The following is a 27,357-nucleotide window of genomic DNA, read 5'->3' on the forward strand; positions in this document are numbered from 1 at the left end:
CCAAAGCTTATAGAGCCTGATGTCCCACGGCTGTTGCATACTCACTGATAATATCAGGGTCCCTTCTTCTTTCGAGCCCTTCTCCGAAGGTGACGCAGCACCCTGTTTTATACCTTCTGATCTTGCTTGGCTGACACATACTATCCAGAGACAGCACATCCTCCGCCACCACAGATAAAGGACATTGTTCAAGGGGTTGCACTACAGGGTCAAAGGGAGATGCCCTTATCTAGATAATATTGCCTTCATTTCCTTCATTACCCTCCTCAAGTTATGCTCTGTGTAGGAAGTTAGCTCTTTATGTTGTATACCAAAAAGAGGTATACTATGCAAAGAGTTTTGGTATTCCCTTATGAGTGGACAGGGGATTGCTCTCGCAATCCCAGGTGGTCCTCTAGGGGGAAGTGTCAGCAAGCAGCGTTAGGATTATCAGAGAGGAATGTTAGACATATGCAAATACATACACAGTCAATAGATGATGCACACGACTCAATAAGGAGATTCACACCCATTTATAGAAATAACACATATTTTTTATATTTATTCAGGCACCAGAATCCATGCAATCAGGTAAGTATGTTTTGCAAGAGAAATACTTTTAGGTTTCAAAAGTCAACTCCGTGCATTTTTCACAGGTTGCAATGTTATCCTATGGGAGGAAAAACAACTACGGCATACAGTTAGATTATAGCAACTTACAACACCAATCTTCTGAACTTAAGGTGAGTATGGGGCAAGGTCCAAAGCAGCACCAAGAGGCCACACTGGGCGGCACTGGAGAGGTGAGGGGCAGAGGTCCAATATAGCATCTGGTGCCCAATGTTAGTCTATGGGGATCAGTCTTTGTGAAAAGAGGCTGCAGGTTTGGACTAGGGGGGCCATTTGAGCTGAACCAACCATCTTAGGGGATGTGGGGACACCTTTGGTCGTCTTCTCGAAGGCCAGGGGCGACAGGTGCAGAGGTGTCATTAGGTGTCGGGTTTTTGTTCCCAGGAGCACTTGCTGTAGAGTGAGCCTGCAGACAGAGGATTCAGGTGATGTCGGTGAGTTCACAGTGGGCAAGTCCAAGGTGGGCTTTGTCTCTGGAGGGCTGGGGGACCACTTTGGCACCATTGCCCAACTTCAACTCGGGCTTGGAGTGACTGGGGCAGTCGTGCATGCCGGTGTTGGGTTTTTGCGGTCTTGGAATCCTGTCAGGTTTCTTTGGGTACCTACAGGATGCAGGGAAGCAGATCCGCTGCTCCACTGGAGTTCCTGAGTCTTTAGAGAAATGCTTGCAGTCCTCTCATGCTCTGGAAGATCAGCAGCTTCCAGAATGAGATGACTTTGGCACAATTGTCGAATAGGTGAACAGGCCGGCAGGGTTGGCACAAAGTCAGTTGGTTTGCCTTCAGTTCTTGCTTTCATGGTTCTTCGGTCCTTCTTCTTTTGGTTGGCAGGATCTGTTTACCTGGTGACAGGAGCTCCCCTAAATACTAGCTTGAGGGGCTTTAGAGAGTGTAGGGTAGAAGCCAATGGGCTACTGATCCCTCGGGTCACTATGCCCCCTGTATGACCACTTACTGTGGGAAGTGAGTATAACCTTGTCCCAGAGTCCCTAAGTTTGCCATCACCAAGATGGCAGACTCCAAAAAGTCGTATCCACTTTAGGTAGCCCACCTTACGTGTGGTACTAGCCTGTCGGTGGGCTTGCCTATCTGACTACTAATTTTCCTGCCTGTCCCGGTGCCAAAGGGGCTCAGGACACAGGGGATCTGTATCCTCTCCTGTGAGGATAGCCGGACTGGCTGTACTGTGCATCAGGTGTTTCCCCAGGAGACTGGAAGGGTGGGTGCCAGTTTTACAGCGGTGAGGGCAGACATTGTTACTGGGGTCCAGTGGTGCTGCACTATCGGCCCCCAGTAACAAAAGCAGCAAGCGTTTCCAGCCTCCCGGGGCCAGGTACAGCTTCCCTAGGGGCTGGTCCAAGAAAATTGCCAGGGCTGCTTTGAGTTCTCAGTCCGGCCCTACCTATGAGGGAAGCCAGATTTGCATACCAAAGGTGGCGGGCTCTTTGAAGCTCTCTGCCTTGGAATGCTAATTCACAGGTCATCCTGTGGGAGGGGGTGTAAACACCCTCTGCCCAAGCAGGCTTGATTCATTACCTCCTGAAAGCAAAGACACTCATCCCTTGCGGTCAGAAACTCATTTGTGGTGGCAGGCGGGCTAAGATGAGTCAGTCAGCACACTAGTAGTAGGTAGGTTTTCAGGGGGCACCTCTAGTGAAGATGGTGATCCTCCCCAAGCTGAACTATTTGTTTGATAACATCCCTTAATCTTTTCCTAGGGACAGCTTAGATAAGATACAAGGGAGGATAGAGAGCTTTATTTGGACCTCTAAATGTCCTAGACTTAGTTGGAAGAAACGTAGAAGGTAGTTGGTTAAGGGCGGGGTAGCATTGCCAGGCGTTTTTCTTTACTACCTCTCCTTCCAATTCAGGAACTGCAGAATGGTCTTGGTGAACCCAGATAATTCTAGTAGGGGTAAAATCTATGCAGGGCTGTTCAACTCGATTGGGCAGGAGGATATCCTGTACACGTTCGGGGACTAGAAGTACTTCAAGAAGGTCTGGCTTAAAGTACTGCAGGCCTTCTTACAAGTTTGTTATTGTATGAAGAAAATCCTTGGAATTGATTACTGCTCATAGTTTGCCCCAGTTTGGAACTCCCCAGGTACTCCTCCTTTCTAGTTGGACAAACTGACCATCCCTCTGAATAAAGTGGGCATTAATTGCTGGGGGCAGCTGCAGGAAGGTAATGGGCTAATTTTGTGGGTGGTGTTAAGTGCAGAAACCAACTATTTCTATTGGGTGCGTGTTGCATGTGAAGTCGGAGCTCCATCTCCCTTCATTACCAGGACTATTGGCTGAGGAGACTAATGCATCCCCTTGCAGAATCTGTGTATGAACTCATAGCAAAGGTTAAAATTCTGGTGCATCAACCCAGCCTTTTATCCTTCAGAGGTTAATAAAATGAGTACTGTTGAGTTGCTAATAAATAACATGAGAGCCAAGATGACCCAAAAGGATGAGCATATACTTTACATCTACATATGCTATGTTATGTGAGGCTATGTCATCCTTGCCCTCACTTCCGATAACCCCTCACAATATGAATACTATGTTGTAGATACAGTTAGCAGTGATGAGATTACTATTAGGCTATAGAAAAGGCTATGCCAGTGACTATCACTGGACCCATATCAGGTGTTTTGGCATCACTGCCATCTGGTCATGTTGTTGCTTTACCCAGAATCCTGTGACTGATGCTCCCATTTCTCTCTGTTGCTGACAGGTACACATACGGAAAGCCGGTCCAAGGACAGTACAGTGCTACTGTATGCCGCAAGCCATTTTATTACCAGTGGAGCTGGAGCTCCTCCCTGCGCCCCCCAGATCTGTGCATGAGAATGACAGGCAAGGTAAGGGGGCAAGGGTGAGGGGTCAGTGTTTTGAGAAGGAAGAGGAGAGTAGATTATAAATCAATGGCATTTGCGTGCAGCATTGTCTTCAGAGCTGACAGCCACTATTACAATGTTACAGAAGGCACAACTTGCTCTTCTTTGGCTATTTTAAGAGTTTTGTCATTCTTTGTCCCTATTCCTTGCTTTCTTCCATTTGACCTGACTATCATCTGTATGACCTGTATTTCGGCTACGCCCAGAGAGGTTCTCAGAATTGTCTAATAATGCTGATCTTACTGTAGAGTTTCCATCTGAAATGACGCTGTTGTCTGCACATAGTTGATTCTATTTTATTTTTGTTTGAAAAGCTTGATTTAAAAATTTAGAACAATTGCGAAAAAAAATAAAAAGGAACAGAACTAGATAATAAATAAATAAATGCGAAATACAATACATTGAATTCAGCTCAATAAAGGAAAACATATCTCAAAGTGGACTAGATTTGAATGGATCTCATTATTGTTTGTAAATCTAAATTTTCTTCACCGCACACTACTTAATCCCTTTGGTACAGGCAGTATGCCAATAGTTTAGTTAAAATGCAGTTTGCTTAATTAAAGAGCTTCCTTGATTTCTCAGGCTCTTAAGACACAATCCTATTTTTTAAAGTTCTTTATTTTTAAGGCTGTGTTTCACTTTACTCCCCTTTCCCACCTCATGATGATACGCCACTCTTGGAACGGGGAGAGGTAGCACCTCACTTGGCCGGTTTATGCTTGGGTGCTGTCGGAAATCTCTTAAACTTTTTATGGAAATTGCTCAATTCTGAGGAGATTGCACTGTCTGGGCTTACTCCACCATACTATGAAAATTGTGGAGATATTCAGTTGATGGCTTGCTCTCCATACTAAGGATTTTCACCAGAAATTGACTGGTCCATCAACACCCTAAAGCAAGGGGCCACGGTCACACTCAATGGAAAGTGTTGCTTCACTTGCTGCTGGTGTGTTGTGATTCTCATACTTTTAGAGATGCATTTACAGGCCAGCCTCATATGATCATTAAACACAAAAACAGTGTTTTGTTGCCCTACAGTGGAGCTGAAAACCTGTAGAAAGTAGCCAATAAACAGCACTGTTGAGCTTCATCTAAGTTGGTGTGTAAAACACACCTGATAATACTCTGATAAACACCTGAAAATACCCAATCATTTCCTGTCTTTTCAATCCTGCCTCTGTGACCTAAGCAGCCGTGAAGTGAAAATCTGTCTAACAACTGAAGGCTTCTAGAACTGATAAAAGAAAAGATGTTTTTATGTCATCGAATCAGTTGTTGCACCCATACATTATTTGTGTATTATTCCTTCAGGTTATGTAATTTGACACTCTGCACCCGAATGTTAAATCTATTTGGGTATGCAAGTTTGATTTACACGTACAAGTAGATTTTTTTTACTTGAGTATAGCGACTTAAAAGATAATTTTGTGTTTGTGAGGGTTTTCACAGGAATGGATGTTAACCTGTGGATTTATGAACATACACAAGCTTACACATTTGTACTCACAAACCTTTCTTCAACCTGTTCCATCTCCAGAATAGGTCAGGCATTTACTCCGGTCAAGGATAGGAGTAAGTCACTATGCAGATTTGGGGGGGCGGAGCTTGGCTCGCAACGAGAATGGCCGCTTGAGCCTTGAGCTCTGGCTGGCGGCACCACTATCCGTCCATTATCCTGCCCTACACCGCTGGTCTGCACAACCTGATGGTGAATTCTCGAGTGGTAGCGGGAGCGCTACCGAATGCTGTGACTCCGGTTTCTGGAGATGTTATGCTGGCGAAGTAGCGGAGAAAGAGGAATCGCGACATGCTAGGCCGCTGATCCCCGGCTCTCGAGTCCAGTGCGTGCTGGCGTGCGTCACTTGGCATGCGGCTGGCAAAGTGAAAGTGCACGGCCCGCCAGATCGCCTCTCCGTAACCGCCTCGATAGATGGTAGCCCAGCACGACCGACGCGGTGAGAGCATGGGGGGGACACTTTGATCCCGCCGGAGCAGCACGAGAGGCGCGACGAGGGGCAAACCCCCCTCCACCCCCCCGACTGAGTATATGCCGATGGTCGCCGGGAGGAGCTGACGGAGGGAGCACCGCAATTGGAGCCGCAGTACCGGTTGGTGTGAGCTGAGGGGTGCAGATAGGGCGCCCAGGGACAGAGTACCGTTAAGGGAGACGCGAGTGGAGTGCTGCACCCCAGAGTTGACTGCAGTGCGCTCTCTTGGGCAGCGGCGGGGAGCGCGCTCAACACCCTTCGGGCTTGCATACACGTTCCCAACACAGCGAGACGCGGCAGCTCCGGCTGCCACAGAACACTGCAGATGGTGGAGGCTGGTCCGTGGAGGCCTTGAGGAGCGCGGGCGGTTGCGACCTCCCTACGGAGCTGTATGTGCAGCTACGGTGTGGCCAGCGACGGGTGCAAGATCAAAGAGGAGGAGGCGGCTTGGGGCGGTGGGCCCTGACACCGGCAGCTGGTAGGCGATAAGGAAGTTGCATGGCCTGGGTAGGCTTGCACCCGCAATCGGCGACGGAAGGCGTGCTGGACTAGCTGCGGATGTGCCCCAAGCCAAGGAGGAGCACCACGAACGGCGCGGCGCTCGAGCTGGATGTCTTATAACGAGGCCTAATCCCGCGGTGATCGGGGAGGTGAGTTGGGCGCTCTGTGCCTGTGCGCGCCGGGGGGTGCCTCCGGTCATAGCAGGAGCGGCTGAGAGCGGCACCGATTCGGCGGTCGAGATGGGCAAGTCTGATAGGTCCCAGCCCAAGCTGTCCTTTGATCCAAAACGCTCTAAAACCCAGATCCAGGGAGCGGACGATGCTGGTGGGGCCGCGGTGCCGCCTCCGGAGGAGCTGGACCTGCGTGGATTGCTACTCTCGATGGAGAAAGGTTTGCAGTCTGGAATCACTTCCCTGGGTCCGAAGATTGACGCACTTTCCTATAGAATGGATCGGATGGGGGAGCGCCTTGATAAACACGGGGAGAGACTGGACCAGTCGGAGCGCCGCATTGTGGAGGTTGAGGAGGCCCAGTCCACACTGGACTCGGGCCATAAGCAGCTCGGTCGGCTCCTACAGGTGCTGCAAGACAAGACAGAAGATCTTGAGGCGCGTACCCGGCGCTGTAATTTACGCATCACGGGCCTGCCCGAGACGACTTCAACGGGACGAATGGAGTGCTTTATTGAGACGATGTTAGTGGAGCTGCTGGGCAGGGAGGTGTTCTCCGGGATGTTTGTGGTGGAAAGAGCACACAGGTCGCTGGGTCCGCGGCCCCCACCAGGAGCGCCTCCACGACCGATAATTGCGAAACTATTGAACTACCGCGATAGGGACGCGGCCCTCTGCACGGCACGAGAGAAACAGACATTGGTATACGAAGGGACGACCATATCTCTCTATCCTGATTTCACTGCCAAGGTACAAGAGGCGAGACGGCAGTTTGTCCCAGCGAAAAAACAGCTAGGCGAAATGGGACTAGACTATGCCATGCTGTACCCTAAGCTCCATGTCAACAGGCAGGGGAAATCGCACATCTTTTTGAACCCCAAAGCACTGAATAAGGCGTTGAAGGACTGGCATAGGGAGCGGCGGGGCAGTCCGGAGAAGAATCGGCAGAGTGAGGAGATGGAGAGCTCGCTGGAGACGCAGGACTGAGAAGGCGCACTGGCAAGCATTGTTTTTAATGACTAAGCGCCCAGATATTAAGAGACAGTGGGTAGTGGGGGCAAAGGTCCTTTGTTGGGCACGAGACTCGCAGAGTGGTGGCGACAAAGGTTTGATTAATGTAGCTCTACGACGGTCGCTACTGTTCCCTAGTCATAGTAGTTCATGTGGTTACTGGAGGGGTTGCGGATGGAGGGCCCTGGCACATAGAGGCCAATTCATCTCGTAGAGGGTAGTCATGTACCGCGCCCATAGGGTGCACAGCTGCGTGCTGACTGTGACAAATGTAGGAGTATGGCGAGAGAATGTGGATAAGGCGGTTGGGCCATGATGCGGTTGCTGTGCTGGCTGGCTGAGCTCATATTTACAGAGATAAGTTACCATATATTACGGACTGAGCGACCTCTGCCCACGAGTGCATTTCACTTTTTTACCTTTTGTTTGGGATTAGTTATTTAGGGCTGGGAGGGGGAGGGCGGTGAGTAGTTCCTAGATGGAACACGGCAAGGCCGAGTTGGGGGTGTCTGCTGTGGGAGGAGGGTGGGGTCAGGGTCTTTGTTTTTTCTTTTTGTGTTGGGGGGGGGTTGAACTGTCGGTATGCTTTGATATGGTTCTCTCTCCGCGACAGGCATGTGCGGCAGGTAGAGATAGAGCACAATGCTTACAAAGGGATCTGCCATGGCGCACACTGAAAAAGATAGTGAGTTGCACGCTTCCATCAGAGTGGTGACCTGGAATGTTAGGGGTTTGAATGACCACCGTAAGCTGCGCAAGGTATTGCATTATCTTAACAGACATAATATAGATATAGCCTTCCTACAGGAAACGCACCTCCCCAGTCGTAGTCCAATGCTGCGCGCTAGAGGCCTGGTTGGTAACTCACATGCGGCTGGCTTCACTACACACGCCAGAGGTGTGCTAACATGGTTTAACCCACGGCTGGGCAGCGCGACGCAACTGCTTTATGCGGATGGGGGTGGCAGGTTTGTCCTCTCCCGGTTCCAGTGTAGAGGGCTGGATTTGTTATTGATTAATGTGTATGGACCTAACTATGACAGTCCTGAGTTTTACGCAGATCTAGCTACCAGGGTTAAGGATCTGGGGATTCCATGTATGCTGTGGGAGGGGGGACCTCAATATGGTTATGAACCCGGGTCTGGATAGATCGGGAGGCCCGGCCAGGTCGCTGTCGGCGGCAGCTAAGACTATGCAAAGAGAGATGATATGCATGGCACTTTCAGATGTTTGGAGAGTTCTATACCCTACGGAGGGGGGCTTTACGCACTACTCCGCCTACCATGACCTGCACACCCGCATAGACTATTGGCTAGCCTCGTCATCGCTGGTGCCACAGGTTCGCGCGTGCAGGGTGCTCCCGCGAACCCTTTCGGATCATTCCCCTGTGGTGATTACATTGGTCGCCCCAGGAAAACTATTCCCCCATTCTTATGGCGGTTCCCCCCTTACTCGCTGCTCGACCACTTGTTTGAGGAAGAACTGGCGGAGGCCATAACAACGTTCTTTGACACCAACCTGGGCTCAGTAGACAGCTTCCAAACGGTGTGGGAAGCATTTAAAGTTTATATCAGAGGGGTAGCGATCTCTAAGCATTCAGGAGTGCTGCGCTCTATTCGTAAGAGGTTGGCCACATTGGAGCGCAAGATTGGGGAAACAGAGTCGAGGCAGCAGTCGGACGAGACGGACGATATTGCAGACGAGCTGCTGATGGCAGAAAACTATAGGGAAGCAGACGCGGAAGTGCAACATCTAGGGAAGTATGCCACTGCCAGAAAGTATGGGGAAGGTGAGAGGCCTAGCTCTGTCCTGGCCAATGTCCTAAAGTCCCGTAGAAGCAGGGCAGCGATTACTAGGGTTAAGTCTGACAACGGAGAAATGCTGACGGAAGAGGCGGACATAGCCGCCCGCTTCCAATCTTACTACGCCAATCTGTATGCCTCCCAACAGAATAATATGGAGGAAAGCATACAAGACTACTTAGACCATATTCAGCTACCCTTCCTCTCTAATGAACACAGGGAATTCTTGGCCCTCCCCATCGAGAGGGACGAAATCCTGGAGGCGTTGGCAGGCATGAAGGCAAACAGCGCCCCTGGAGCGGACGGACTTACGGTAGCTTTCTATCGGTCCTTTATAGACCTGCTGCTCCCTCACATCTCCACGCCGTTTGATGATATATGTGTATCCGGGCATATGCCCCAATCAATGCGGGAGGCGATTCTGGTAGCTATCCCTAAACCAGGTAAGGACCTGGAGGAGTGTAGCTTGTACCGGCCACTGTCACTGCTGAATGTCGATAATAAACTCTTGGCAAAGGTGCTAGCCACGCGCCTAGCGCTGCTCACGCCGGAATTGATAGCTCCGGAGCAGGCGGGATTTGTGCCGGGCAGGAACCTCACGTATAACCTCAGGACGGTGTTTGGCGCTTTGCAACATGTTAAGCCGGACTCGAGGGCTCTGGCAGTTTTCCTGGATATGGAGAAGGCCTTCGACTCGGTGGAATGGCCCTACATGAGACTGGCCCTGACGAAAATGGGACTGGGCCCCGTCTTCCTTCAAATGATCGGTGTGCTATACAGAGGCCCGACAGCGAGGATTAGACTAGGCGACTTGGTCACGGACGCTATACCAATCTCTAGGGGGACCCGTCAGGGTTGCCCGCTGTCCCCTATATTGTATGCCCTGGTAGCAGAACCGCTGGCGCGGGCCCTTCGGAAATACCATCACCTTAGAGGCGTGAGCTTCCCATCATATTGCATTGTGGTCTCCACATATGCAGATGACACTTTGCTGTATGTTCGCAGAGACGTTTTAATGCATGGGCAAAGTGGGCTCTGGCCCAGGGCCCCAGCCTTTCAGGGGGCCCCCTGACAGAGTCAGCTCCATTCTCCAGAGTTTTGCCCTAATGACCTTGAATATTTCTTAAACAGATTGTTTTAAATACTGTTTTCCTTTAATTAATTTTTTTATGTACCTTATTTGTGAGTCTAGTATAGCCATTTTGCAGAGAAATGTTGTGTTTATGTTTCATGCAATATACATAAAAAAGTTTCTTTTAGATCAAAACAAGGCCTTACATATAAGAAATGGGAGGGCGTTACAAAGATTATTTGCAGTAATATTGCTGAGCTGCTGCTGTGTTACAATATTGAAAACACACATAACTATCCCTGAATATTGGATGTAAACACATTTAGGGCCTCATGTAGGTGGCCTGGCATTTACCACTTCATAAATACCGAATCATACCGATTCGGTATTTATGAAGTGGTAAATGCTATGTAGGTATTCAATCGGTAAAAATTACCGATTCGTAGAAATTCGGTAATTACCGAATCGGTATTTACCGATTCGGTAATGAGGCATACCTTCCCATTGATGGGAAGGTATGCCTCATTACCGAATCGGTAAATACCGATTCGGTAAGGGGGGAGCACATGCAAGGGTGGCAGGGTGTCACATTGACACCCTGTTGCACCCCTGATTCGGCCATGTGTGCACATGTGGCGCACATACATGCCCTAAGGGCATGTATGTCTGCCACATTGCACACTTAAACGTGCACAAAAATGCTTTTTTACACCTATTCGTCATTTACCACCAACCTTTAGTTGGTGGTAAATAACGAATCCCCACACCCACCACACACTCCCCCTACATCTCATTTCATGATTCGGTATTTACCGAATCGGTAAAATTACCGATTCGGTAATTTTACCGATTCGGTAAATACCGAATCATGAAATGATCCCCCTACATCTCAAAAGCCTAAATACCGGTCGGTAACGGTATATTTACCGAAAATCGGCCGTTACCGACCGGTATTCGGCTTCCTACATGAGGCCCTTAGGGCCTTATTTATGAGAAGTGATGCATGGCTGTGTGAAAACAGGGATGCGTCACTTCTTAGTGCACCCTCCTTGCTACATGATGGATGCGTCATATTTACTGCATGATGCATCATGTTGCATCATGTTACAGATATGTCAGTATTTCTGACGTATCTGTAGGCGCAAAAGTGATGCATTGCTGGGGTGTGTCTGAAAATAGATGCAAGTCCAGCAATGTGTCCTTTCACATGGGGCTTGCCTGCGTCAGTCTTATGCCTGCTGTGAGGCAGGTGTAAGATATTGAGGCAATGGCGTCCTAGAAGTGGCGCACTGAGTTCTCATAGATTTCAATGCGCCACTTCTACGAGGCTTTTTGCGGGGCAACACCCACCCTGCATACATTATACCTGGTGCAGGTATAATGTGGTGCAGGAGTTTCAAAGTGATGCATCAGCCTAGATGCGTCACTTTGCAAATATAGAGCAACATGGCACATTTTTTACGCTGCCGGTGCGTCACAAAAAGTGACGCACTTGCGGCATAAAAGTGAAGCAAGGCCTCATAAATAAGGCCCTTAGAATTTGAACGAGTGTTCCTTTGCACTGTCAGGGAACTAATTAAATGAAATAGTGTATTTAACCCCTTCTGTGCCTATGACGAGCTGGACTCGTCATGGAGCACAGTCGCGCTGTGCCCATGACGAGTCCAGCTCGTCACGCCAATGCCCCCACCCACTCACCACCATTACAGCCTTTCTGCATTGGCCCCCAATCTGCCCCCCCGGGGGGGGGGCAAAAAGACCACTAGACACCAGGGAAATGTAAAAAAAAAAAATAGGGGTGGGGGCTGCCCAAAACGGGCAGGCCCATGCCCCCACCCCACCCCCCAATTATCACAGTCTTTCTGCCCCCCCCCGGGGGCAGATGGGGCATTGGCCCCTAATCTGCCCCTTCGGGGGGGCAGAAAGCCCACTATACACCAGGGATTTGTTTTACAGTTGTTTTTTTAGGGTGGGGGCTGCCCGAAACAGGCACGCCAATGCCCCCACCCACCAGCCACCATTACAGCCTTTCTGCCCCCCCTGGGGGGCAGATGGGGCATTGGCCCCCAATCTGCCCCCCCGGGGGGGGGCAAAAAGACCACTAGACACCAGGGAAATGTAAAAAAAAAAAATAGGGGTGGGGGCTGCCCAAAACGGGCAGGCCCATGCCCCCACCCCACCCCCCAATTATCACAGTCTTTCTGCCCCCCCGGGGGCAGATGGGGCATTGGCCCCTATTCTGCCCCTTCGGGGGGGCAGAAAGCCCACTATACACCAGGGATTTGTTTTACAGTTGTTTTTTTAGGGTGGGGGCTGCCCGAAACAGGCACGCCAATGCCCCCACCCACCAGCCACCATTACAGCCTTTCTGCCCCCCCTGGGGGGCAGTTGGGGCATTGGCCCTCAATCTGCCCCCCAGGGGGGAGAAAAAGACCACTAGACACCAGGGAATTGTAAAAAAATAACCCCCCAATTATTACAGCCTTTCTGCCCCCCCCCGGGGGGCAGATGGGGCATTGGCCCCTAATCTGCCCCTCCGGGGGGGGGGGGGGCAGAAACCCCACTAAACACCAGGGATTTTTTTTGGGCAATTGTTTTTAGGGTGTGGGCTGCCCGAAACGGGCATGCCAATGCCCCCACCCTCCCCCCCCACAAAAATGACAGTCTTTCTGCCCCTCAGGAGGCAGATGGGAGCTGTAGCCCCCAATCTGGCCCCCCCTGGGGGCGCAGAATGCCCACTAGAAACCATGGATTTTTTTGTTTTATTAGTGATGGGGTAGGGGCTCCCCAAAATGGGCATGACAATACCCCACCCCACCCCCAGAGAAATTCCAGTCTTTCTGCCCCCCCCCCCGGGAGGGCAGATGGTGGCTGTGGCCCCTGATGGGGCAGAAAGCCCACTAGGCGCCAGCGACTACGCAGGCTTCTTTTATGCGTGGGGGTGGGGGCTGCCCAAAATGGTCATACCAGTGCCCCCACCCCCACAAAAAATAGCCTCAGTCTTTCTGCCCCTTTAAGGGCATATCAGGATGAAACCCCCTTCCCCGATTCCCCCCCATGGCGGCAGAAAGGCCACTGCGCTCCGGATTTTTTTTAGCAACATGCATACCTGTGGATTTTGGGCCCTAGCGCAGTTGGCACGTAGGCAAACTTAGCAAATCTGTACATTCTTTAAAACTAGACACCGAGGGGAATCCTGGAGGGGTGACTTCACTGGCTCTCACCAGGTTCTGTTACCCAGAATCCATTGCAAACCTAAAAAGGTTGGGGGATCCACGCAAGCCATACCTCCCTGGAATCCCCCGGGTGTATAGTTTTCAGAAATGTGTGGGTTTGGTAGGTTCCCCTAGGAGGCCGCCGAGCACCGGGCCAAAAACCCAGGTGGCCCCCTTGCAAAACCAGGTCGTTTTGAGGTAGGCAATTTTCATGTCGCCTCACTACGTTGTGGGCCCTTGCCTGTCGCAGGTACTTGTGCCTCCCACACGAGTGAGGCACCGTTTTTATCGGGAGACCCGGGGGAACGCTGGGTGGTAGGAAATTTGTGTCAGCCCGGTGATGCCACAACTTTCCGACACAAAAATGTGTGAAAAAGGTGATTTTTTTCAGCTAAATTTGAGGTTTGCAGTGCATTCTGCGTAAGGAAACGTTGGGGGATCCACGCAAGCCATACCTCCATGGAATCCCCCGGGGGTCTAGTTTTCAGAAATGTGTGGGTTTGGTAGGTTTCCCTAGGTGCCGGCAGAGATAGGGTTCAAAAACTACAGCTAGGCACTTTGCTAAAAAAGGTTCATTTTTCACTGCGAAATTGAGGTGTGTCCACGATGCATTTTGCGCCGTTTCCTGTCGCGGGCACTAGGCCGACTCACACAAGTGAGGTACCATCTTTATCGGAAGACTTTGGGGAATGCGGGGTGGGTGGCAATTTGTGGATCCACGCAGATTCCAGAACTTTCCACCACAGAAATGTGGGGAAAATGTGTTTTTTTGGCAATTTTTTAGGTTTGCAAGAGATTCTGGGTAACAGAACCTGGTGGGAGGCAGTCAAGTCACCCCATCCTGGATTCCCCTGTGTGTCTAGTTTTCAAAAATGTATAGGTTTGCTAGGTTTCCCTAGGTGACGGCAGAGCTATGGTTCAAAAACTACAGCTAGGCACTTTGCCAAAAAAGGGTCATTTTTCGCTGTGAAATTGAGGTGTGTCCACGTTACTTTTTGCGCTGTTTCCTGTCGCGGGCACTAGGCCGACCCATACAAGTGAGGTACCATTTTTCTCGGAAGACTTTGGGGAATGCGGGGTGGGTGGAAATTTGTGGATCCACGCAGATTCCAGAACTTTCCACCAGAGAAATGTGGGGAAAATGCGTTTTTGTGGCAATTTTTTAGGTTTGCAAGGGATTCTGGGTAACAGAACCTGGTGGGAGGCAGTCAAGTCACCCCCATCCTGGATTCCCCTGGTTGTCTAGTTTTCAAAAATGTATATTTTGCTAGGTTTCCCTAGGTGCCGGCAGAGCTATGGTTCAAAAACTACAGCTAGGCACTTTGCCAAAAAAGGGTCATTTTTCACAGCGAAATTGAGGTGGGTCCACGTTGCGTTTTGCGCCATTTCCTGTCGTGGGCACTATGCCTACCCCTACAAGTGAGGTACCATTTTTATCGGGAGACTTAGGGTAATTCAGATTTGTAAAGGAACTGTTATTACCTATTGAATTTCGATGCATTTCGCCTTCCAAATGAAAGACATTGTTTAAAAAAGAAGTCATTCTAAAAAATGACTGATAATTCTCATGCTAGTATGAGTATTCCCAATTTCGGAAATGTGCAATGTACACATTTTTACAGAATAATTACTATATACCCGGTACATAATAAAAAACCATTGCAAGTTGCTGCTCAGTTTTTGGCTCTGGGTTCGTCGGGTTCTTGGTGAACCTACAAGTCCTATATATCCCCACAACCAGAAATGTCCAGCAGATGTAACGGTATATTGCTTTCAAAGAGCTGTCAAAATTAGAAGAAGTTACAGGTGAAAACGTTGACACAAAAGGAGCTTTTTTTCAACAAATTTTCAATTTATCCTATATATAACTGTTAGTTTCTATAAAGAAAACTTGATGGATCTACACAAATGACCCCTTGCTGAATTCAGAATTTTGTCTACTTCTCCAAAATGTATAGCTTTCCAGGATCCATTATTGCTTTTGTATCCATTTCAACCATTAACTGGAAGGAGGTCGAAAGCACAAAAAATAGCAAAAATAGGTTATGTCCCAGAAAAATGCCAAAACTGTGTAAAAAATGTTGGGTTTCTGACAAAAGTCTGATATCCCCTAAAAGCTGGGAAAATGGTGATTTCAGCCCCACAAACCCTTTTTTGATAACACTTGCAGGGAAAAACCCAGATGCTTTCATTTGCAGCCCGTTTTTCCCATTTTCCCCCCAAAAAACTAAATTTTGCTGTATTTTGGCTCATTTCTGTGACCCCTCCAGGGGAATCCACAAACCCTGAGTACCCTCAGAATCCCCATGATGTTGGAAGAAAAGGACGCAAATTTGGCGTGGATACCTTATGTGGTCAAAAAGTTACAGGGGCCTCAGCGCGCACTACCCCAAATAGCCAAAAAAGGGCGTGGAACAGGAGGGGGAAAAGGCCTGGCAGCGAAGGGGTTAATAAAGTGCACAACTACTCAGACTAGAGTGTCCTGGCGCGTGACAGCGGGAGGAAAACGTGTGTAAAAGACCCATCAGTTAGTAAAATCCAGGATTTTAAGTTCTTCCTGAAAGAGAGTAGGTCTGTGGTTAGTCTCAGAGACTCAGGGAGGCTATATTCCACAATTTTGCGCCTAGAAAGCCGAGGGATCTGCCTCCAGTGCGGGCACAGCATTTTTTAGGCACGAGAGCTAGGTTGGCATTGGAAGATCTTAGGGGTCTAGCTGTTGTATAGCGATTAACACGCTTATTTAGGTAGACAGCTCCTAAGCTGTGGAAAGCTTTAAAGAAGATGGTCCTCGCTTTGAAGTCGATACGTTCTTTTATGTGGAGCCAGTGTAGAGACTTGAGAATAGGGGTCATACTAGATCTGGGTTTAGGTCTCAGGATGGCCCTGGCCGCCGTGTTTTGTACCACTTGTAGGTGCTGAATAAGGGATTTGGGAAGACCAAGGTACAAGCTGTTGACATAGTCAAGCTTTGATGTCACCAGAGCCTGCACCACAATCTTTCTGCTCTCAAGCAGCAACAGTGGCAGGAATATTTTTAGCATCCGTAGTATGCCAAAGCAAGCGCCAGTTAGATTTTGGATTTGAAAGCGCATGGAGATTGTCTTTTCTATGACAATTGCTAAGTTTTTGACTTTCTCCGTTTCTGCGGGTGGGGATGGCAGATCTTTTGGCCACCAAGAGATTCAGTCAGAAGTTTCTGGATTAACAAAGAAAACAACTTCACTTTTGTCAGGATTGCCCTTCAGCTGATTGATCTTAAGCCAGTTAAAAACCTTTGTGAGGGAAGACCTAATCATTGCCCCGTCAAAGTTGGTTCCTTTTTCACACATAAAAATCAGCTGAGTGTCATCAGCATAGGAAACAGTTTTGGCGCCCTCTTCCTCTACTAGAAATGCAAGGGGGGATAGATATAGATTAAAAAGGGTAGGACTAAGAATGGAGCCCTGAGGGACACCTACATTCATGGCTGGAACCGGGGATGAGAAAGGGGAGCCAGATGTCCTGAGATCCATTTGCCAAGAAGGATGACATCCATGTTATGGCTCCTGGATGTTAGCAAGTCTCTCCAGGAGCCTCTTAATTGGGACTGTATTGAAGGCCGCCGACAGATCGAACAGTATCTCAACAGCCTTGCCTCCCTGGTCCAGCTTACCCTTGAGATATTGAGTCAATTCCAGCAGAGCGGACTACGTACTGTAGTTAGCCCTAAAACCGGAATGGGACACATGAAGGAGCTTCCCATCTTCAATGTGTTTTTGGAGGGCCTTGTTTACATGCTTCTCTAATACTTTGGAGAGGGCCAAAAGAAGGGAGATTGGCCTGCAGTTGGCAGGGTCCATCGGTTTGGCGTTAGTCTTTTTTATCAGTGGAAGAATCTTAGCATTCTTCCATAATTTCGGCGTGTTGCCTGAGGAGAGGGAAGCATTAAAGAGCTGGTTTACAGTGGGGTTTATGGTGGAAGCTAATAGGTTCAGGATATTCGCTGGACATGGGTCGGTAGGAGAGCCAGACTTAATGCTTTGGAGAAGGGTCAGTGACTCTTCAAGCTGAAACTCAGGGAAAGCTAGTAAAGATGGAGGATCCAAGAGGTCAAATTTGCTATTAGAACTAAGGTAGAAGGTCAGTTCTTCCTCTGAGATGTTAGTGAAGGCTTGTTCGATCACGGGGATCTTTTTGTGGAAGAATTGAGCTATTTGCTTAGACCATTCTTGCGTGCATGGCCCTTCCTTTGTGCCAGCTTTCGGGGCGTTAAAGGATTTAACTATGCTAAAGATTACCTTTTCTCTTATTTTGGGCATTTTCTATCTTGGTTTGAAAGAAGTTTTTCTTGGCTGCCTTCACGAGACTCTAATGAGCTTTTAAGTTGTCTTTATACACCTTCCTGTCCACAGGTAGATATTTTTAACGCCATTTACGTTCCATTTTTCTACAATTTCTTTTGCTAGATCTGAGGGAATCGTTAAACCATGGAGCTGGTGGGGGCGAACTCCTTAAGGAGCTGGAAAAAACCGGTACAGGTGCATCAATGTTAGGTCGGAGCCGTGAATCTATCGAGAGGGCATCCGAGTCGGGGCAGCCAGACAGCTCCAGTGAGGAACGACCGAGGGCATCTGCTAACATCAGGATGGATATTTTATACAACGTCCTGTAATTAGGGACCCTCTTCCCTGCGTTAGCCCGAGGGGCTGTGGCAGAGTTGGGAATGACGAATTTTAATAGGAGGTGGTGAGACCAGATAATGGGAAGAGGTAGGTTTACTGATATGTCAAAGTTGTGAAAGATTTGGCTAGGGTATGGCCCTTCTAATGGGTGGCCGAAGAAATAGATGGAAACGTGTTGCAGGCCTGCAGCGTCTCCAACAAGGAAATTGGTTGAGGGTCTTTTCCATTGTCCATATGTATATTGAAATCTCCCAGAATAAGGCAGTTGTTGTATTTTAAGGCCAGGGAGGTGGTGGCTGTATTAAGCATAGTAATAACATTTCCAATTGCACTGGGTGGTCTGTAAATTAGAAAATCAGCTATGCTATGATTGGGGAAGAAGGTACAGTCGAAGTCTAAGGACTCTGCGCCCTCAATGTTTTCCATTGGGATGGGAGAGCAGTCTAGTAATTGATTGTAAATTATGGCGACACCGCCCTCTTCCCACTCGGTCGGTCCCTCCTAAGGATTTTATAACCCGTAGGGATGGCCGAGGTGATAGTAGGGTTGGAGGCTTCAGACAGCCAGGTCTCAGTGAGAAATAAAAGATCAGGCTGTTCGTCTAAAAGTAGACCATAAATTTGTGGTTCATGCTTTTGCATAGAGCGATAATTTAAAAGGGTGGCCTTTAAGTCCTTTGTTTTCTTATTGTTTTTACACTTATTGTTGCATGGGAGGATCTTGGGTGTGGGCTTCCTGGGATGGAGGAGAGACCAGTTGCACTTATTGCATCGAAAGTCTACCTCCAAGCTCGGATCAGCCGCTGTACACTGACATAATGGTAGCCGCCTAAGGCAGTGTTTCCCTATTGTAATATAGTGGAAGAAAATCACCGGAGGGGAACTGGGCAGCATGGCCGGCGCCAGAAGCCTCCGGGCGCAGACGCGCTTGCCTTTGGTGCGCCTTCGACGCGCCGGTGGCGCGCGCCCACTGCGCGCATCCTTTTGCATCAGGAATATATAGACTAGTGCCTATGATGCAAACTGGATCGCTAACACAGCTGAGGAAGTGGAAACTACGTGGGTGGAAGTGAGGAGCCTTATAGTAGCCACAGCCCTCAGCACAATCGGCGTATCAGCCGTGGCGGACCAGGACTGGAGGAAAAGCGAGATGTGAATTGAAGCAGCTCAGGAGGTCCCTGCTATTGCTGTAAGGGTTCCTTTTGGCTACAAGCTTGTCCATTTTGACCGGCCAGAGAAAACAGGGGGTGGCTTAGCCATCATGCATAAAGAACACCTGAAGATCATCACACTAGAACAGAAGCACAGCCCTCTCTTTGAGATAATAATTTTTAAAATGCAATATGCGACAAACAGATTTTGGAAAGGAGCCTTAGTTTATCGTCCTCCAGGGCCCTCTACAGGCTTCTCCTTTGCACTATTGGAACTTTTGGCCCCTCATTTTAAAGCAAAAGAAGATTTCCTTCTTCTTGGCGATTTTAATGTCCATGCTGATAATCCCGCACTCCCTGAAACAATCTCCTTGATTTCTGAATTATCCTCTCTCGGTCTGACTTTGCAAAACCACGAGCCCACCCATATAGGTGGTCACCTTCTCGACCTGGTATTTACCAACTTTCCCAAAATACAATGCTCTTCTCCGGTCCAAATAATTTGGTCCGACCACTTCATCGTGGAATTCCTAATATCCAAGGTGGATAAGCCCTCCAATAAAAAATCCCTACCACCAATCTGGCGCCGACAGTGGCATAAAGTCACCGTAGAGGATTTGCAAAAGGAATGGAAGCAGCCCATCCCCACAGAGATAGATAACATAGAGACCATATTAACCAAATACAATAATTCCCTCAAAGAAGCAATCGACAAAATAGCACCCCTAAAACTACACAAACAATACCCTGCCACCAAACAGGAAACATGGTATACCGAGGAGCTTAGAACAGAAAAACAAAAATGTAGGAGGTTGGAAAAAAAGTGGAGAAAAACACGAACCGAAGAAAATCAGAAAGTACATCATGAGGCCCAGACCAAATATTATAAAAACATCAAACTTGCTCGGAGGAATAGCATCTCCCAACAACTTGCAGAAGCGGGAAACCGATCCAAGGAATTATTTAAAATTCTTCAGGAGTTTGTAAAACCTACTGCATGCAAAAGCCCCGATGACTTCTCCCAACAATTATGCGACGATATCTCCCTGTTCTTTGAAAATAAAATCAATCTGATCTATGACAAAATTCTATTGGCCGCCAGTCAAAACAGTGACAACTCTTTTTCCCCCTCTATTCTGCCCACACTAAATAAAATCACACTTACGACATTTCCAGCAGTCAATAACTCTGATCTCACCTCCCTTATGAGCCATATAAAATCTGGATCCCCAGATGACCTTTTATCAGCTAAAATTACTGCCTCTTTGCAACCCCTGCTTGGGCCCCATATTCAAACATTGATAAATCAATCTCTCAGGGAAGGATCTGTCCCTATAGTATGAAAAAAAGCAGTGGTGAACCCAATCCGAAAGAACGCAGCAATTCCATGGACCGATCTCTCCAACCTCCGACCCATCTCCCTCCTACCCCTTCTCAGTAAGATGACCGAGAGACACGTAAACACTCACTTGTCCAAATACATCGAGGCAACGGAGGGCCTAGATTTCTCTCAATCTGGATTTAGGCCCAATCACAGCACAGAATCTGCCCTCCTCTCAGTGACTGATAACATCAAGATGTCACTAGATGGAGGAAATTCAATGATTCTAGTGCTGTTAGACTTATCCGCTGCCTTCGACACTGTGTCTCATGAGATACTTCTCGATCGTCTAAGGGAGAGGGGAATAGATGGTGTGGCTCTTACTTGGCTGGAAAGCTTTCTTTCGGACCGCCAACAAGAGGTAAGATTGGGCTCCCACCATTCTATCTCAAGGTAGCTCACCAAGGGAGTGCCACAGGGCTCATGCCTAAGCCCTACACTATTCAACGTGTACGTAGCCCCCTTGGCGGATATTGTAAGATCTCATGGATTCACCCCTGTGTCGTACGCTGACGACACTCAGCTTTTGTTCCCCTTTAAAATCTTGATGCCCGCAATACAAAAATCCTTTGCGGACGGAATGAGGGCAATATCTCACTGGATGGCCACTAATCGCCTCCAGTGTAATGTAGGCAAGACTGAGGTAATGTTGTTTGGGGAGGCAACACTTCTGTGGTCCCCAGAATGGTGGCCCCCGGATTTAGGACCAACCCCTATCCCCAAACAGACTGTGAAAAACCTTGGTGTGCGCTTAGACAAATCTCTTCTGTTTAAAGAGCACACAAACCAAGTAGCAGGATCCTGCTTTCAGGTCATTGGACTGCTACGACGAGTCTTCCCATTTCTGTCAGATTCCTATAGGAAGACTCTTGTCCAAGCCTTGGTTATAAGTAGACTGGACTACTGTAATGGCCTGTTGGTCTCGGCAAATGAAGAACAACTACAGAGACTACAGTTGGTCCAAAATACGGCTGCGAGACTAGTTCTCAACGCTCAGCCAAGGTCTCCATCACTCCCCCACCTGATAACACTCCACTGGTTGCCAATTAGACAGCGTGTGAAATTTAAAATCTGCTGCACTATCCACAGATGTCTGTTTGGCAATGGACCCAAATATTTAAAAGAACTATTCAAATCCTATACACCCAGTCGTACCTTGCGCTCCAGCAGTCAACAACAACTTCAGATTCCAAGGATAAAAAAAGCCAGACGGGGAGGGCGAGCCCTGTCCTACAAAGGCCCCATCCTTTGGAACTCATTGCCCCCTGCTCTTGAAAATATTATTAACTTTCAATCTTTTAAGAAGTCCCTGAAAACGTTTCTATTTGTCGCCTGTTAGGTTTCTCCCTCCCTTACTTCTTTGATTAGTATAAGATCTTGGCTCTTTGGTAATACGTAAGCGCGGAGATACCCTTTTGGGGGTTGACTTCCTGCGCTATACAAGAATATAAATAAATAAATAAATAGGCAAGCAGAATCAAGTTAAGTGCAAGTGCGCGTAGGTAGGAGAAATTGTTAAAAAGCACTTCAGCCACACATATACATTTTAAAAAGTATTAAAAAAACTACGAGCAAGGTAGGAAACACTAATTCCTACCGCTGTCAGCTGCACGCGTCCATTTAGATTCGGATTATATAGGCTAGTGCCTATGATGCAAACAGGATCGCTAACGCCGCTGAGGAAGCGGAAACTGTGTGGTTAAACAGGGGCTCAAATTGGATCATAAATTCAAAGCTGTTCTGAACAGGGGCCCCCAAAATATGGTTGGCCTAGGGCCCCCAAAATCCTTAAGATGTCCCTGTATGTTTGGGAACCGGAAAGCAACCTGACGCCGGTGCTGCGGGAGGTAGTACAGTTTGGAGCGGTTTCGGGGCTTAAGGTTAACTGGAGCAAATCCATTGCATTTCCGCTGACGCCGTCCACCGCACCGTTGTACATGGAGTTCCCGCTGCAATGGTCGGATGACGCGGTTAGATACCTTGGGATACAACTTCATAGGGATTCCGACATAGTCTTTACAGAGAACTATGGGAGAGCCATAGCCAAACTGGAGGACGATGTGGAGACTTGGATCGGACTTCCCCTGTCACTTATGGGCAGAGTTTCCATCGGTAAGATGGTGGTACTCCCCCGCTTCTTCTTCCTGTTTACCAATATCCCAATGGTGCTGCCGCGTACATTTTTTGCCAGGCTGACCAGATCGCTACTGCGACTGGTGTGGGCCGGGAAGCAGGCCCGCGTAAGCTGGAGGGTCCTGACGCTTCCCTATCATATGGGGGGCCTAGGGGCGCCTGACATGGAATTGTACTACAGGATAGCACAGGCAGCACAGGCACAGAATTGGGTCCATGGCGATGACACGATCCCGTATTTAAAACTCGAGAGACTGTTTGCGGCGCCTCTCCCATTGCCAGCGATTATGAGCGAGCCTGCATGTCGCAGGACTGGCGTCTTAGACTCATTGAACACTATAAGGCACGGGTGGGATTGGATATTGCAGCAGACAGCGAGGGCGCTCTTGTATTCCCCGGTCATGTCGCTGGATTGGGTGGTCTGGCTGGCACCATGTAGGGAACGCGCGGTGGTACAGTCCCTGCGCGGACTGGGCATAAACCTTGCGGGCGACCTGTTTAAGGATGGTATCGCCAAAACGTGGGATGACGTGGCGTCAACAACGGAGACCAGTACACTGCTGCAGAGGTTTCAATTTCACAGGGTTAGGGGCGCATTGCGACAACATCTGGGAGAGGATATGGTTGAGCCTCCGGATGTCCCGGAATTGTCGTATTTACTTAAGCACAAGAGCCCACGTAAGATGACATCCAAATTATATTCCATTGCCATGTCCCAGATATCCCAGAAATATACCAAAGCCCGCTTGGCCTGGCAAAGAGATCTAGACAAAGTGATAGACGATGCCATGTGGATATATTGTTGCGCGGGTACGCGCCGCATATCGCTGCATGGCAAGCATAGACTGATACATTTTAAATTTATTAACAGAGTCTATTATACGCCGGACAGGCTGCATAGATATGGCTTGCGCGAGGGATCGGAGTGCGAAAGGTGTGCTCATCCTGGGGCTGATTTCATCCACTTGGCATAGTACTGTCCTGGCGTCGCTAAATTCTGGGAAGCTGTATTTCGGCAGATCGGAGAGATAGCTAACTTAGAACTAGTGACGGACCCTGCGATCGCCCTGTTAGGACACTCTAGGGAGCTCCCAAAGGCGGCGCGTCGGCTGGTAGATATGGGCATGTTAATAGCCAAGCGTAGAGTGGCTTTGTGTTGGATGCGGGGCCCACTTCCCACGATAGACCAGTGGAAGAGGGACGTGCTGTACTGTTGTACGCAATCGGAGACATTTAGTGAGCTGCTGCCACCGAGGAGCAGGCCAAAGAACTTCTGGGGACTGTACGCGGAATATCTCAAGAACGGGGGAGCGGGTCCAGGCACCGACGCGGGCGAGGAGGATGTGCCCGTACCGGATCGGGAGGCAGGCTAAGGGTGTTTCACGATAGTTGGCGGAATTTTGGCTAGTGGTGAGCGGAGGGGTATATGTACACGGCGCTGCGGACTGCGAGCTGGAGGGTGCGCTGGTACACGTAGTGGTTGATCTTTGTGTGCACCAGGTCAGTGAATTAGTGAAACAGATCTACGGGAGGAGCAGGCCAGCACTGACACTGGGTGCGGGGGGGGGGGGCCCCTGGGAGCAGCTGACAGGTCATCTCCATGGTTATGGGAGGGGTGGGGGGAGGGGGTTGGTAATGGGTTTGGTGAGTTACAAAGAAGGAAACTTTTGGTTCCCTATAGGGAACAGATTACGTGAATAGACAGGGTAGTTGGCATTCGTGTAAAGAGTTGTGGAATTATTGCACATATACGATAGCGATACCCGGCCTCCGGGATGTGGGAAACGCTAGATATGCAATGACTGTCAGACACAAAGTAGCCGGCCCTATGGGTTGTAGGCGAGTGGATGTATTCGTACCATGTTTCCCTATTTCTTATTTTCTCATTTCAAAATAAATTAATAAAAAAAAAAAAAGTCACTATGCAGATTTGCTGAAAGTTGGGAAGGGCATTTTTTCATTTTATTATGTTTTTAGCTTTATGAATGAATTAATACTAAGTGTTATTTTATTGCACATTGCGCCAATCTATTTTTGTATTTATTATTTGTGTTAATAATTTTTCTGTAATGCATTGACCTCTATTTCGTTTTCTGTATGTGCTTTGATGGTTTTAAATTTTAACCGAATAAAGCAAACTTTGACTTTGACTTTGACTTCATGAGGGAAAAAAACGCTAAATAGTGCATTTTCACTGGTGCTGCTGATTTTCTTGTGGGAAAAGGCATATATATGTTCGAATGAATGTGTGGCTGTAGATACACATGCTCTGCATACTCCTTCCATCTAGTGTTAGGTCCGGATGTGTGCAAGTTGCTTTTCTTCGAAGAAGTCTATCGAGTCACAAGGCAAAGTGACTCCTCCTCTCTGTGATATTGCGCATCGGCATCGACTCCATTGTTTGAGTGTTTGTTTTCTTTCCGCCGTCGGATTTGGACGTGTTTCTACCACTCCAGTCGAGACTGTTCTCGTGCTCCCTTCAGTTTGTTGTTTACCTCCATACCCATTGGTACTGTTTTTGTTCGAGTTCCACCGCCATCTTTCGAAAACAGAAGCAATCATTCAGTCATGAATTCGATGTTCTCCAGTCGCGGCCTTCAGGGTACGCCCATTCAGGCCTTGTTTTGTCGTCTCAACTAACGATGCGCTGATAATGGACAGAAATCCATTTCGGTTCTGTCCCAACTGCTACATCAAGTACCCGCATACAGACTCCATCAGGTTTGCAACCTGTGTTTATCTCCCGACCACAATGAGGATTACTGTGTGGCCTGTCAATCTTTTCAATCTCTGCAGAACTGTTGCGCGCTTCAGAAAGAGATGCAGCGCAAAGATCTGGAATAGACACCCAACATCTAGGACCAACACGATGTCAAACAGGCAGAGGAAGAACTGTGTGAGGCCTCAGCAGCAGAGGATGAGGCCCTTTCCATACCGGACTCCGAATCCGACCCTGGAATAGAGTTCAGCCTACCGTTGCCAGACCTTCCTTGGGGACGGCTCTCGGCACCACTACCAACAGGCCTTGATTTTGGCACTATCGACGTGGGCACGATTTAATATTCATTGTTTGTTTATGTTTGTCTTTGTCTTTGTCTCACGTTGTACGCATGAGTTTCAGTGTGTGGAAGTATGTGTGGTAGTATGGCAATGAAAGTTTTACACTGATGTTGAGTCAACCCCCCTTTGTCTTGTAAAAATCCTGGTGACATTTCGTTTTTTCATGTGCTTGGAATTTTTGAGTCATTAGCTATGAAAAATAGATCAAATAAATATCTAATTCAAAACAGTTTAAATAATTTACTAAGGGTCTTATTGATTTTTTCGTATGTCCCCTTGTGTGGAGTTTCTAGTTGAATGAGCTATCAGTATTGGCAACCGTTCCTGTTTGTTGGATTACTAGGCTCAGCCTTACTGATCAGAGCCACTACCCATAATCGTTTTATTGTTAACAGGCCTTGGTAGGCACTAAATATCTGCTAAGGATGCCCCTCCCTCAGACCGTCAACAAAAGCCAGGCCAAAACCTTCCTCTTCCGCATTGAGCCAACCAATCTCAGTGCTGAGCTGACCATCTGCCTCATCAGCTACGAGCACCCATCCCTCTGCCGTTTCAGCTCCAACCACCTCGTCGCTGAAACAAAGATCAAGTTCGGCACCAAAACTATCCATTTCGGCACCAGAACTGATCCTTGAGACTATGAAAGAGAGACTCAATCCGAAGCAGAAGAAGATACACATTCAGCCTTCTGCTCGTCGCATTCTGGCAAAGGCAGCGCAGTCAGCGCCAACTCCATCAAAGTGCCAGCTTTCTTTTGAGGTGGCCATTGATCTATCCGTGCCTCCTGGGAAAAAGAAAAGGGACATTACAACCAGTCCTCTACTGCCACCTCTGTCTGCTTCTCCTCCATCCCTCCACCGCTTTCACTGCCTCCTTTATCACATCACTTCTTTAGTAATATAGGAGACATTACTCAGCAGGGCTTCCCATAGTCTTACAATGGGGATCAGGGGGAAGGGATAACAATAATCAGCAACCCACAGATCCATGGGTCAGCTACGGAATTGACCCCCCTGGGGATAATGACTCAGATCATTTCCCAGCTAAGCCATCACCTGCGAATGATGCAACATCCTTCCAGGAGCTTATAGCAAGGGCAGCTGAATATCACCAAGCCCCTTTGCACAAAGACCCCATCGAGGATGACTTTCTCTTTGAGACACTCTCTTCTACCACTGGGGCATGTCTATATCTGCCCATGCTAAAGGGGTTTTCTCCGTCACTCAGATGAAATCTTTAAAGATCGGGTGCAGGCACATACTATTACACCAAGAGTAGACAAGAAATACAAAGCTGCACCCTCAGATCCACCTAACATCAAGGGCCAACTTCCCCCTGACTTGCTCATTGTACCTAATGCCCGCAAGAGGGCCATCTCCCATACATCAGCAGATGCCCCTCCATCCGACAAAGAGTATAAACTCATCTATGGTTTGGGGGGAAAAGGGTGGCAGCACAGGCAGCCTACCATTGGTGAACAACAGACCAGTGGGTGTTGGATATTATCCAGCATGGTTATTGTCTGGAGCGCATCAAAACCCCTCCAAACATCCCACCTCACAGGCACATACTTTCCATATAACTCCAAACGTTGCTCAAACAAGAAGCACGGGGTCTATTGCAAAAAGGAGCCTTAGAACCTGTTCTTCCAGAACAACAAGGTTCAGGTGTATACTCTCTATACTTCCTCATTGCCAAAAAAGATGGCTCAGTC

At 48.4% G+C, this 27,357-nt stretch overlaps 1 protein-coding gene across 1 annotated transcript in view; it reads left to right on the forward strand.

The window, feature by feature from the left end:
* Positions 1–27,357, forward strand: part of LOC146812868 (alpha-2-macroglobulin-like protein 1) — a 235,415-nt gene that overhangs the window by 86,138 nt on the left and 121,920 nt on the right. Inside the window, exon 8 of the mRNA XM_085619943.1 lies at positions 3,334–3,460. Within this exon, the coding sequence (XP_085476069.1) occupies positions 3,334–3,460 (127 nt within the window). The remainder of the gene's footprint in view (positions 1–3,333; positions 3,461–27,357) is intronic.

The sequence above is a fragment of the Triturus cristatus genome, chromosome 7 (genome assembly GCF_964204655.1).
Source record: "Triturus cristatus chromosome 7, aTriCri1.1, whole genome shotgun sequence".
Taxonomy (NCBI): Eukaryota; Metazoa; Chordata; class Amphibia; order Caudata; family Salamandridae; genus Triturus; species Triturus cristatus.